General features: G+C 41.5%; 1 protein-coding gene across 1 annotated transcript in view; it reads right to left on the bottom strand.

Moving 5' to 3' along the window:
• Positions 1 to 721: 721 nt before the first annotated feature.
• NPY1R (neuropeptide Y receptor Y1) overlaps positions 722 to 13,750 on the bottom strand; it is a 42,064-nt gene continuing 29,035 nt past the window's right edge. Inside the window, exons 2-3 of the mRNA XM_072120375.1 lie at positions 3,528 to 4,353; positions 722 to 1,378 (exon numbers count right to left, since the gene is read on the bottom strand). Coding sequence (XP_071976476.1) covers positions 962 to 1,378; positions 3,528 to 4,217 — 1,107 coding nt within the window. The 5' untranslated portion in view covers positions 4,218 to 4,353 and the 3' untranslated portion in view covers positions 722 to 961. The remainder of the gene's footprint in view (positions 1,379 to 3,527; positions 4,354 to 13,750) is intronic.

Genomic DNA, 13,750 nt, shown 5'->3' with positions numbered 1-13,750 from the left:
CAGCTATTCCACAGACCTAAATAAAGATAGGCCATGGCAAACTCAAGAGTCAGTTGGGCTGCCATAAAGTAAGTAGCCCCTATTTTCAAGATGGGATACCTATCCTTGGAATACTCCTTTAAAGGTATAGAGACCAGTTACTACTGAATGTTTTTTTGTTTGTTTTAGAACATTATGTAATGACAAGGCAGCAGTACGTTATAGTTATTATAACTATTAAAAGGTATTTTATATGTATGGTTGTAATAATAGACCTAACTCTAAGAACAGTGTCTATGTTAGGAAATAAGCCAGGAATATAATTAGGAAATACACTAGTAATACAACATATCCTTTATAGAAGAAAAGCACATCTACAATACTAATTTTCTCACTTTAAAAACGTTAAGGCACACTTCCCTAAAATATTATCCTTGGTACTACTACAAATGAAGTGTATAATAAAAGAAAAAAAAAAGAATTGTACCTAAAAAGCAGTGCCTTAGTAATGCATTGTAAAATATACTTGTGTATGTTTCTGTACATTTTTATGAAAAAATAACAATTATAATAAATAGCACATCTGATATACTGTGATTATCGTCAATAATACAAGCTTAAGTGTAGAGTATAAAATATTGTAACATTCACAGTTTTGAGTGATCAGTATATTTGTGTTGTTCTTAGTGTTAAAAGACACTCAAATCCACTAGAACGAAAAAGTAAAAGCACAAGCAGAAAGATATGGCAGTAGGTGTCATTGTACAAAATCACATATATTAATATGTGTGGGAGATGCAGGCGTAAAAATGCAAAAAGAAAACTCCCAGAGTCTAGATGCAATCCAAGTGTCAACAGGGTCCAAACACAAATGTTCATGAAGTGACTGGTGATAGTTAAGTTTATCAAATGGATTTGTGCTTATTGGGGGACATACTTTCAACACAATTATTGCCAATAAACTGGCATTTCATCATCCATTTTATGCTATTGGGCTTGCTTGTTTAAGAGATGTTTTAGAAACATCCGTGTGCATGGTAGACATAGCTATAGTCTCATAATCGTCTTCTCGAGACCGAAAATCACAGAAATTAAAGAAGAACTGTAGGTCTCTCTGAAAGTTTTTGTTGAGAAACCCATAGAAGATTGGATTCACACAGGTAGAGATCATTGCTGTGAGATGGCAAATCAAAAATAACAGGTTATGGTTGCACGTTGCAATTGCCTCATGGTTCCAATCAAACACCAAGTTGAAGATAAAAAATGGCAGCCAACATAAAGCAAATCCAACCACGATGGAAAAGAGCATGATGTTGATTCTTTTAGTTTCACTGGATCTGTACTTATTGTCTCTTATTTTATCCATCATGTTGTTTCGTCTTTTCAATCTGAGAAAAATCTAAACAGAAAGAAAGGAAATTAATTTATCTAGATCACTTATTGTTCTTAATATAATCCTTACAAGTGAAGGAACCAAGCAGTTCTTTTAGTTTTTTTTAATTCAATTATACATTTTGCTATTAGTGTGAATAAACACTTCTTTTTTAAAAAAATTTTTTTTAAAAATAACGCAATGTTAACACAAAAAAATTGATCTAATGAACTGTATGTTGTCAAGCAGCTTAACTTTTAGCAGATCATGTTTCTGTCATAGTCCAGTGCAGTGGCATAATCCAGAAAACTTTGAAGTGAGAAGAAAAGTAGTTGTATAAAGTCACAGAAGTGGGGAGCTCAGTACTGAAGTCAAGCTCTCAATGACTCAGAAAGCCCCCTCAGCTGTGATTGACATGATGCACCAAACTTCCGGAGAAAGAGTAGTTAATATAATCCTATACGCAGGGACGTAAATTAGAAAATATGGTGAATTCTAAATTAGGGAGAGCTTGACTTTATCCAACCATTTTAAAGTAGATTTTCTGGCTGATGAAACCACACTGGGAAAGAAACAATTGCAAATATATAGAAATTATTTATTTTTCAATAAAATCTTTTGGCTTCAGCTTAAATGACTGCATAGAAAATAGGCTTAATGGCCGTTAATATATTTTTAAGAAGCAAACGATAAGGAATAGAGATGAGCGAGCAATAAAATGCTCGGGTGCTCGTTATTCGAGACGAACTTTTCCAGATGCTCGAGTGCTCGTCTCAAATAACGAGCCCCATTGAAGTCAATGGGAGACCCGAGCATTTTTTTAATAAAACAGAACATTAAAAGAACAGTGCAAAAAAATATTTCAGATGTTTGCAGATGTTTTACTTGTAAGAACACATTGAAATAACACTATTCTTATATTTGCAGGTGTTCGCGCGTGTAAGGAGATGTGCACGAACATCTGGAATGTGAAGAATAGTGTTCTTTCAATGTGTTCTGCACTTAAATGGTCCTGTGTTCACTGTTTTTAATGTTTTAAATCTATTCTTCACTTTGCAGATGTGCACGCGTATCTCCGAACCTATTGGAAGACACACGCACACATCTGCAAAATACTTTTATTCAATTTATTTTATTAATTTACTGCTCGATCTTGAGTATACTCGCTCATCTCTAATAAGGAATTAAGGAAATATTTTGTAAAATTTTACAAATTTTTTGTAAAGAAGAGTTGCTTTTTTTCCTCTGCTTAACTCTCTGGATCAAATAATGAAATCAGAAAGCATAATTAGATTATGCAGGGATAAAATATGCTTGAAATTAGCTATTAGGTAGTTGTTTTTTCTGGGGCTCAGCTCTAAAAAAGTCTCTTTATACTACACCAATGTTTACACTGATAGTCAAAACCCAAGTACCATTCCTCACCTCATTTATTGAGGAATGTGTTTTAGATATAAGTATATGGTAATCATAATAGGATTAATGAAAAGAACTGCTTCTTAAAAATTTTACAGTTGCATTGATTTCTCACACTTTTGACCTGATTTTGTAAAGAAAAGTATAATATGTATATACCATAGAGAGATGAACAGATCTATTTGTCGATTCGTAGACTTTGACACGAATCAAATTTGAAAAAAACCTTTGTTGCTTTAATTGTTCTGGAATATAACCTCCTCTGGTGCTGTAAACCAGAGATTCTTCTTCTTGTTTTCTATATTAATTATTTTAGCATTAGGGTTAGAAGTAGGGTTATGGTTAATGCTAAGCCTATCTACAACTCTAACCCTAATTAAAAAATTAAGGAAAATTAACAAAATGAACTAGGACCTTTTAATGAGAATAAAAATCTGAGTTTTAGAGGACTAGAGGTGGTTATATACCAATTTGTAGAACTGGAGCAACATCAGATTGGAACAATTCGATCCCAAAGGGATTGAATCTTGTATGATTGGCTTTTGTGATGTATTTTTTAATTAAATCCTTATTTCAAGTAATATATGTTTTCGTGTTTTTTTTATTTACATTTAAAATATAAAAACACTTAGATGCATTAAAAAGGAACCATACAATGTGCTATAATAACAGCTGAATTATTTATATAGAAAATAAAATGTGTGTTTCCCTGGCTTAAAAAAAATAAATCAAAACCATGTTACAAAACTGAAAATGTTACCTTTGTATAACAGACAAATATAAAGAAGAGTGGTCCAAGGTACTGTACGACAAATAGCAGTGTAGTATATGAAAGCCTGAATTTCTCCTTTGGGAACTCTTGCATGCAGACATATTTTCCAATGTAGGAATCAATGCTTATATTCCGGAATGGTTCATCTGTTAGAGTATTGTATATCATAAAAGGCAAAGAACCAGTCATGGCTACAATCCATATTGCTGTGATTCCAATACAAGCATGTCTGTTATTTGGTCTCCATCCACGTGGATTTATGATGAGCTGATGACGCTCAACAGCAATGAGGACCAATGAGAAAATAGAAACTGTGACAGAAACACACTGAACATATTCATTTAGCTTACACATTACTTCTCCAAAAATCCAGTGATCCATCAGGGTGTAAACCAAGGTAAATGGGAGACACATTATTGTTGCCAAAAGATCAGAAAATGAGAGATTTACAATAAGAATATTAGTGACATTACGCATCTCTTTTTGCTTCAATATGATAATTATAAGAGCCAAATTTCCAGAGAGTCCAAGTATGATAACAACTCCATACGCCAGACATAAGGTAAAAACTATTGCCAGTGGCAATGTACAGTCTTCTTCTGGCGGCAGCAGACTGCTCCTATTTGGGAAGAATAATTCATTAATTGACTGATTGATGTAATCTGCTGAAAAATTCATTTTGCAAATTGTCCTGACAGTACCACCAATGACAACAAAAAGAGGGCTTCACTGCTGCGAACAATAAGATTTTCGAGCTCCTGCTTGGCTTGAGGTATTCAGTAAAGTGTTCATCCTGAGACCAATAATGGATAATCTGTAGAAACATGAAATGCAAAGTAAAGTTTAATTTGATATATTCATTTTTATTGGTCTATGCAGCAATCTATGATAAAACCCACATGTAATAAAGGTATTGCACATCTGACTTCGGTAAGACCTCCTTATGGAGACTTTGCCAATTTGCTTATCTCTATCATATATTACAATTTAACCAAGATGTCTTTTTTTTAGGACTAGGAATGAAGATTTCATAGTCATTAATGACATAACTTTAGGAATTGTAGCAGTTAAAATGGTTACAATGTCTGTACCATAAAGCTTAGCAGTACAGTCATGATAATAGTCATTCAGATGTTAAAGGGAAGTTGTCATTGAGAAAATGTAGTGTAAGCCTTCAGCAACATGTAGGAGAAATTGAGCAGATTGTTACATAGTTTTCTAGAATAAGTCAAAGAGGTGCTACCAGTGATTGACAATAGTGGAGGTGAGCTGGTTATTAACAGAGACGAGTTGAATAATTCTTCTTTTGTTTACTGATGGCTGTACTACTATACATCACAGTTATCAAATGGTGGCTGCACTAAGGCGCTGCCAGTGGCCAATGACCACGTAGCCTTGTTACCTATACTGATACTATGCAGCCAAAGGGAAAACCTAGTATAATGCCGAATATATTTCTCAAGCTGAGAAAGGCTCCAGATGTAAGGAGCCGAAACGTAGCCTTGACACATGTGTGAATAAATGAGTACGTTTTTCTGATTTTCACAAATCTCGGACTGCTGCCGTTTTTTTTGCTGTTGTATGGTTGGATGGACCTTGGTTAAGGTCCTGGGAATTGCACCCGAGTTCATAACTTTTCCCGAGTGCTGCCTCCCCTCTTTGCATTTTTATATATATATATATATATATATATATATATGCAACACCCTCGCCGATGCAATGGCGAGGTAGGGTTTGCGAATACGTCCCACCTGCATATACCCACATTACACAACATGGTCCTGACAGGACATAGGGATATTGCAGTGGTGAATCCTGCCTGGCAAGGCAGAGGTTAAGTATTTTGTATGATGCAAGATGCTGTTGTCCAATGATATGTGTTACATCCTGTGCTCTGTAAGCTGAGATGTGATTGGAGGAGCAGCCACCACCTGACCAAAGGGAGGTAATAAAACCTCTGGCCAGGAATGTTCTGGAGAACTCTTAGAGAGTTAGAGAGAGAAGTCTCTCAGTCTATGTAGTGAGTGAGTGAGTAAATCTCTGTCTAGCCCATACCAGAGCAGGAAGAGCCTAGCCCCTGCCTCTGAAGAGTGGAGCATTAGACTAGAGTTAGTGTAGTGAGGAAAAGGGGTATCATCTTACCTTTGAAGGTGACACCTGAAGCCCTACAGGACAAGCTGAAGCTTCCTACCAGGACACAGCTGCCTCCCAGCCTGCCCTCTACTTCCAGGCTGGTGAACTATCTCCTGAGGCTCCCTCCAACTCACATCTCGGCACCCTACCTACCTGTTAAAGGCACGTTTGCTGCGGTTCCTGCGGTTCAAATAAAGAACTGTAAGTTGTTTTCTTCAACTTCTGTCTCCGTCTGGTCCCTGCTAATACGGCTGCCTTCATCACCGGGCACCCTGTCCATCACCCAGAGACTCACACTCGGGACACTAAGGGGTTGCCCCAGGGAGATCTGCTATAGCAGCCTCTCCCTCATCATTTCTTGCCAACACCACCCTGCTGGAGACCTGCCAGGCTGTAGGACAGCCCTCCGGTTCCCCCGTACCAAGCACCGTGACAATAGCGTGCTTAGGCCGCAACTGCCAGCCACTCCGGTACCGCGGGCCCCGGCTGTCTCCAGGCCTCACCTCAAGGGCTAGGCCCCGGTGGGGGATGTTGCAAGTGGCGTCACGAACAGGATATAGACTTCTGTGCCTTATTACGGCATTAAAGACTTTACTTTATTAAAAGACTGTGCTGCCTAACCCTGCTGCCATCCGGGTTTAGGCCTAAGGACTTGTGCGTTTCTGGAATGAACTGTGTTATACTGCTGCCACGTGCTGTCGAGCGCCGCTCCCGCACTCCAGAGGTTAATCCTGGCAAGAACTGTACCAGCCCTGCTACATCCGGCGCTGCCGTGCCTGAAGATTTTTACCTCAGGAACTGTGGCGCAGCAAATAATTCGAGCCCGCCAAAACCTTCACTGGCGGGAAACCCAGATGACGCATCAAGCTCCACCCACGCGCGAAGGGCGCGAACCCCGCCTCCTGTGGCGCAGGAAAAATTAGAGCCCGCCACAGCTCTTGGCGGGAAGGACTTGGACTCCTCCCACTGGCTCGAGGCGGACTTCCTGCCCTGCCTCAGAGAAGCGCCAGAACTGGAGTGGACTTTGGACAGCGAGGACAACGCCATGTGGGGTCCTCCGCCTTTCCCTCCTGTGGAGCGTCCGGAGTTTTATGAGGTCCTAGAGACTATGGTGGTGGTCTCTGCGCAGCCCGTCCGAAGACCCTCCGCTGGACATCGGCTGCACCGAGGATTGACTCGGGCCTTCGTCACCAGGACATGTTACCAAACGGTGACGCAATACCAAATCCCACCCGGGCGGTTCCTCGTCCCTATCCCGGCTACCATCCCGGTACCGCGGGTCCACGTGGAGGCGCCACGTGGGGATGCCCCGACTCCTGCTGAGCCAACGCCTGGGCCTAGTGTTGCCGCTCCACCTGCTCCGAGGCCTACTACTCCTGCTGCGCGGCCTGCTAGCCCCGCTGTGGTGGTTCCTGACCCTCCGGTGGTTCCTGCTCCTGTTCCGGCACCTACCTGTCGTCCAAGGAGATCCGAGCCTGAACCGGAGCCACGAGCCCCAGCACCGAAACCTCCGCAGCCTCAAGGCCGAGGTGAGGCCGCCCGCCGGCGACTCCGAGACGCTGTCTCGGACCAGCGACGCCGAGAAAAGGAGGCCCAGCGGTATATGGCCGGTCGATCTACAGCTGGAGCTTGGGTCGAGAAGAATCGCACCACCGGCATGGTCCGGTTCTTCGACAAGCGGAAGGGCTATGGCTTCGCCACCCAGGACTACACCGGACGGGAAGTATTTATACCCCGCCGGTCTGTCAAGAGGCCTGATCTGCCAGAGAGCCTGCACAACCTGAAGCCGGGAGAGTGCATCGAGTTCTCCCTGCAGGAAGGACCTCGAGGACCCTGGGCGGCTGGCGTGATCCGGATCCCCGACTCCGACGAGGACCGTTACTTCCCGCAGGATGACTGGTATGAGGACGACGAGTGGCCGGAGTCTCCGAACACCTCTTCCTCCTCGGCTGCAAGTCCCCGGGCGGTGACCCACGTGAATGCCCCATCCACAGTAATTGTGAGTACGGGTCCCATTGCTATCCATGGGCCGGGCATGATCCAGGGCGCCACCCCCACTGTCTCCCCTGCCGGGAGCATTGCCAGGTCCCGCGGCTCTTCTGTGGGAGAAGACATCCCGGCTAGTGAACCTTGTCCGGAGGTTCCATCTAGGCCCGCATCTCCCCGTGCCGGTTACCAATGGGGTGATGACCCGGCCCCGGAAGAACCGGAGCTGAAAGGAGCCGCGGCGCGGCCGCTGGACTCCGTTTATTTTTTTCTGGACCCCTCTGTGGTCCCTGGCTCAGTTGAGCCCCCGGCTGGAACAGCCGACACCCCGGGCGACAGCGCTCCTCCCCCTGAAGGTCCGGAGGATGTTGCTGCACCTGCAGTACCCACTGCTGCCACCGGGTGTCCCCAGCCGGTACCTACTCCCGCTGAGGATGCACAGGATTCCCTGCAGGAGCTGGATCCTGTCTTTGCTGAACCCAGCGATACTGACTAATCCCTGAAGGGCTGTATCCCTCTCCAGGTACTATGTCCTTTGTACATATTGTGTATATTTTTCCACTTTCCCCAAAGAGCCAGAGACTTTCCTGAGACTCTTACCCTTATTTATCTCAGTCAAGAGATTATACACTGTCATGTGCTAATGGCGTCAGCGACCAACTGTCATACAGCTACATATTTTTGTCTTAGTCCGACACCAACCCAGGTGCCTGTTTCCAGGACCATGGGCGGTTTGTCCCTACACCTCACATAGCCTGCACTTCCCAGAAGTGCCCTTAGCCCCCTCTGTGCCCCAAAACATCTGTAGTCGAGCCGAGGGCGGCTCTTTCAATTGCCCCCGGGGTATGCAACACCCTCGCCGATGCAATGGCGAGTGGGTGCTTGCGAATAAGCCCCATAACATGTCACCACATCACACAGGGGAAATTGCAGTGGTTAATCCTGCCTGGCAAGGCAGAAGTTAATTTGTGATGTAATAATGTCAACCAATGTCTGTGTTACATCCTGTCTCTGTGAACTGAGAGGTAATTGGAGGAGCAGCCACCACCTGACCAAAGGGAGGTAATAAAACCCCCTGGCCAGGAATGTTCCAGAGCTCTTAGAGAGAAGTCTCTCCCAAGAGAGAGAAGAGAGCAGTCTCTCCCAGAAGGGAGAATAGACCGGTCCTAGTCAGGCCCTCTGGGTCTGCAGGACACAAGCAGAGAGTAGTTAGCTGAGCAGCAGCTCAGAGTCTCTAGCATACCAGACCAGTGCAGGAAGAGCCTAGCCCCTGCCTGAAGTGGAAGATTAGACTAGAGCTAGTGTAGTGAGGAAAAGGGGTATCATCCTACCTTCAAGGGTGATACCTGAAGAGATCCAGGACCGAGCTGAAGCCTCCTCTAAGGACACAGCTGCCTCCCAGCCTGCTCTTACATCCAGGCTGGTGAAATACATCCTGTGGCTCCCTCCAAATACCTCTCCAGTACTCCACCTGTTAAAGACACGTTTTCTGCAGTTCCTGCCGGTTGCAATAAACGAATTGTAAGTTGTTTTCTTCAACTTCTGTCTCCGTCTGGTCCCTGCTACTACAACTACCTTCATCACCGGCACCCTGTCCATCACCCAGAGACTCACACTCGGGACATTAAGGGGTTGCCCCAGGGAGATCCGCTATAGCAGCCTCTCCCTCATCTTTTCTTGCCAACACCACCCTGCTGGAGACCTGCCAGGCTGTAGGACAGCCCTCCGGTTCCCCCGTACCAAGCACCGTGACAATAGCGTGCTTAGGCCGCAACCGCCAGCCACTCCGGTACCGCGGGCCCCGGCTGTCTCCAGGCCTCACCTCAAGGGCTAGGCCCCGGTGGGGGATGTTGCATATATATATATGTATATATTTATATATATATATATATATATATATATATATATATATATATATATATGCTATTGATATATGCTAAAAGTGAATACTATTGATAACATTATAATACTGATTAGATAAAAGCTATGTACTTTTACCTAATAAAAAGGCAGAACATTATTCAGCTAATGACTTAGTCAAGAGCGGATATCATAACATTCATTTTAGGTCAAGTTGTTCTTTCGTTGAAATTTTAAGAAAAGAGAATAGAAAACAAAATAATTATATGAAAATAAACACGGAAGCTGTACTGAGTGCTGCTTGACCAGAATTAGCGTAGCTGTCTTGAAGACTAGACAGCTAATTGATAGAGCAAATGAAAAAGTGCTTAGAAGATTGTAATCATCTTCTTATAGTTGTGATTAGCTAAGACTCACAACCACTATAAAGCTTTTTCTTATTGTGACTCACAATGTAAATGTTATTCCTACAACAAGGAAATTATGTGGCGGCATTTAAAATATAGAAACTTAAATAAACAGTTTCCTGTTACCTAAAATATCCCCTAATTTATCAGCCCTCTCGTGGTTATTTTTTATACAGCCTCCTGGTGTTTATTTTATATACAGCCCCCTCATAGCTTAATTATATTCAGTCCCCTCATGGTTATTTTATATAAATACCTACTCACCCCCTTTGGATACCTTATGTACAGCCTTATGTGGGCCTGACAGCAGCTCTGGGTCCCGACACTTGTCCAGGCACGCCCAATGCTGGCATCCCGATGCATGGAGAGGGCTCAGCATATTGCAGCAAAGACTTACCGGTAACACCCCTGATCGGTGCTAGCACCGATCGTTGGTGTTATCCTGTCAATTGCCACTGTCAAAGCTGACGATGACTTCTAAAAGATGGCAACACGGTCTTCCGAAGACCCGAGGCTGTCTCTTTTTTAAAACTATTCATTACAATGTTTGATTTGCACATTTTAATGAATGAGGTGGAAAATCCCCATATACTGCCATACTGTATTATGGCAGTATATGGTAGGATCGATCAGGGGCTCTGAAAAATAGTGAAAGTAAAAATAAAAAAAAAGTAAAAAAAAATTGTGATAAAAAAACCTAACCCCCCCTTTCCCTAGAACTGATATAAATATATATAAACAGTAAAAATCATAAACACATTAGGTATCACCACATCCAAAAATACCCAATATATCAAAATATAATATCATTTTTTCACTGCATTTAACCCCTTAACGGAAAATAGTGTCCAAAGTCGAAAATGGCACTTTTTTGCCATTTTGAAAAAATATATAAAAACCTAATTAAAAGGTTATATAGTCCTAAAAGTTATAGCATTGAGAACATCATCAAAATGAAAAAGTTATTAGCATCAGAAATGGCAAAATCAAAAAAACATTTTTGTACAGTAGGCTTTAATTTTTGTAAATGTATGAAAACATTATAAAACCGATACAAATTTGGTATGCCTGTGATCGTACCGTCCGAAAGAATAAAATAGAAATGTCATTTGGGGCGCATAGTGAAAGCAGTAAAAGCCAAGCCTACAAGAAAATGGAGCAAATAGGTTTTTTCACCATTTTGACTGCATTTGGAATTTTTTTCCCCGCTTCCCAGTACACTGCATGGAATATTCAAAACAATTACTATGAAGTGCAGTTTGTTACACAGAAAACAAGCCATCACAGAACTCTTTACGTGTAAAATTTAAAAAGTTATAGATTTTTGAAGTGGGATGTGAAAAATGGAAATTAAAAAACAAAAAAGGACCAGGTCTTTAAGAGGTTAAATAACATCTACCACCAGGGTGAAGGATTGTAAACCAAGCAGACTGACTTCTGTGTGCCCCATCTGGCAGGATCTGCTCTTCTTAAAGGCTCTTAAGCCCCTTTATTTAACAAAAAAGGGATTTTACAATGATGCAAATGAGTCTGAAGGGTTCCAGGCTCCATTGACACCTATGACCCCCTATGTAGACCCCTCAGTCTCATTTGCATAATTTAAGGGTATTACTACCAATCACCTATTATTAATTACCTATTCTCTGCACAGGTCACTAATATTCTAGGCTTGGAAAACACTTTATGTTTAGCCTTGGTTTAATCTTGTTTTTAGGGTCACTTCTCCTAATACTACTATATGTTTCTCATTGGAGTCTAGTTGTAAATCATAGGGGTGATGTTTGTGGTAACTTCATGAAAGTTTACTCAGAACAGTAGCAAGTGCAATTTCTGTACCTTCAGTAAATTATATGTCAAACTTAGAAATATGCCTGTCCTGCAGAACTACACCTTGGACAAATAACATTACTGTTCAACACTAAAGAGAAAATAGATTCAAAGCCGGTTGCCTCAAGCTAGTTTATGGAGTACAATATTATAAGATGTATTTCTTGTACAAGCTTACAAAAATGAATATTATGGCAGTCACTTTACGCACTACATCCTCCAAAAAGCATTGCTTCTAATAACAATTATTAGAGACATACCTTCATATTGCAAATATAATTTGTTAATCAAACAATGTTTTTCTACAAGAACAGACATAAATTAATTGACAGAAGACAACAGATAAGAGTGAAAACAGCAGATATGCATTTCACAAGTATAAAACTACCCCTGCACCCTCACCTCTTTCACCGGGGCCGGATTGCAGAGGGGGCTTGCAAACATTAATGACTCAGGGCCCTCTCCATCTGCCAGCTACACAGGGGTCAAGTGGCCCATAGCTCATAAACTTTAACAGTGTAGCCCTATTAGGGTCTTATACTTACCTTGTTAAAGTTTAGTATAAGTGTCCAACCCATTTTATAAAAGTCACACTTTTCTTTCCAATTGAGGTCATAAAAGAAGCTGGTGGAATCCTACAGAACCAACACTTAGTAACCCTAACTGGGACATTACAGAGCACATATAACAGCTGGGACATCAATGTAATCTTTATCAAATTAGTCCTGACAATCAAACCCATCCTTTAATCCAAGATTACATAGTAACCCACAGAGGTTGTAATGTTTAATTGTGTTCTACGGCAAAGTGACAGGAAAGTTAAACAATTTGTTCTAGGTCCCACCACAGATTACTAAATGTTTGAGGTCTGAGTAGCAGGACAACCTGGGAGTAGCTTATCATTAGGGTACTCGTCTAACAAAAAAGGGTTGTCAAATTGCATAAAGCCTTTAACCATACTGAGAACTGTATTGATGGAGTAAGAGCGCAAAACCCGAAAACGACAAGTCTGAGGAAAGTACATCCGCGGACCCTTAGTAAATAAGCCCCATTATGCATACTGCATTATAGGTGCACCTCACCGACACACTCATCGATCATTCAAGTCATTTGAAGGGGAAGATAATAGTGTCTATATTAAAAATTCCATGTAAATTCACCATCATAGAGATCTGAGTTCTACTTAAGCTGCTACCTGTAATTGGTTAATAAGTAAGCATAATATCTCTAATCAGGCAAACAAAGAACAATTTATTAATTCCATGGAAACACCACATGCTTCAGTATCACAGAAACTTCAGAATTTTAGTTAATAATGGATTCACAATAAATCTTAATTGTGAGCTGAAATTATTAAAAACATTTAATTAATTTTGTTGATACTATTATTTTGTTATATGGAATGTGATTAAAAAACATGACTGTTGTTGTAATAAATTAAAGAGCGGATTTTGCTAGTTGATATATAGGATGATATGTACTACAGCAGAGATGAAATCCTGACAGTGGGAGCTGCAATTCAGAAAACAATGGGTAGTCACTTTGACTTTGTGATGCCATGTGACAAACATGTAAAGCTGTTCCTTTCATATGTCTCGGACCTAATCAGCCAATCCCATCCCACATATAAGCTCTCATTATCACAAGACCATCTCCTTGCTCTCTTAATATCTGCCCTTCTCACAAATCTCTTGCACAAACCAACATTATCTGAAACTCTCTACCAAAACAGATCACACCCCCACCTTCCAAATCCAAACAGCGACCTCTAAAGCCATCAGTTTATGATTGGCTACAACACAATGCTCTGCTCTCTCACCTCGTTTCTCGATCTACCCTCCCACATAGATTGAGAGCCCTCAATGGTAGGGTCCTCCTTTCACTTGTGCCAGTTTAGTCTAATTTTGTGTGCTTTGTACCATTTTGTTTTTAAAGGGTTAGTCTTATTTCATAAAATAATTTAGTTTTTTCTTTATAATGAAAAGTTATACAATTTTT

Source organism: Engystomops pustulosus, chromosome 1, assembly GCF_040894005.1.
Source record: "Engystomops pustulosus chromosome 1, aEngPut4.maternal, whole genome shotgun sequence".
NCBI classification, from domain to species: Eukaryota; Metazoa; Chordata; class Amphibia; order Anura; family Leptodactylidae; genus Engystomops; species Engystomops pustulosus.
This window is presented reverse-complemented; position numbering and strand designations above follow the sequence as displayed.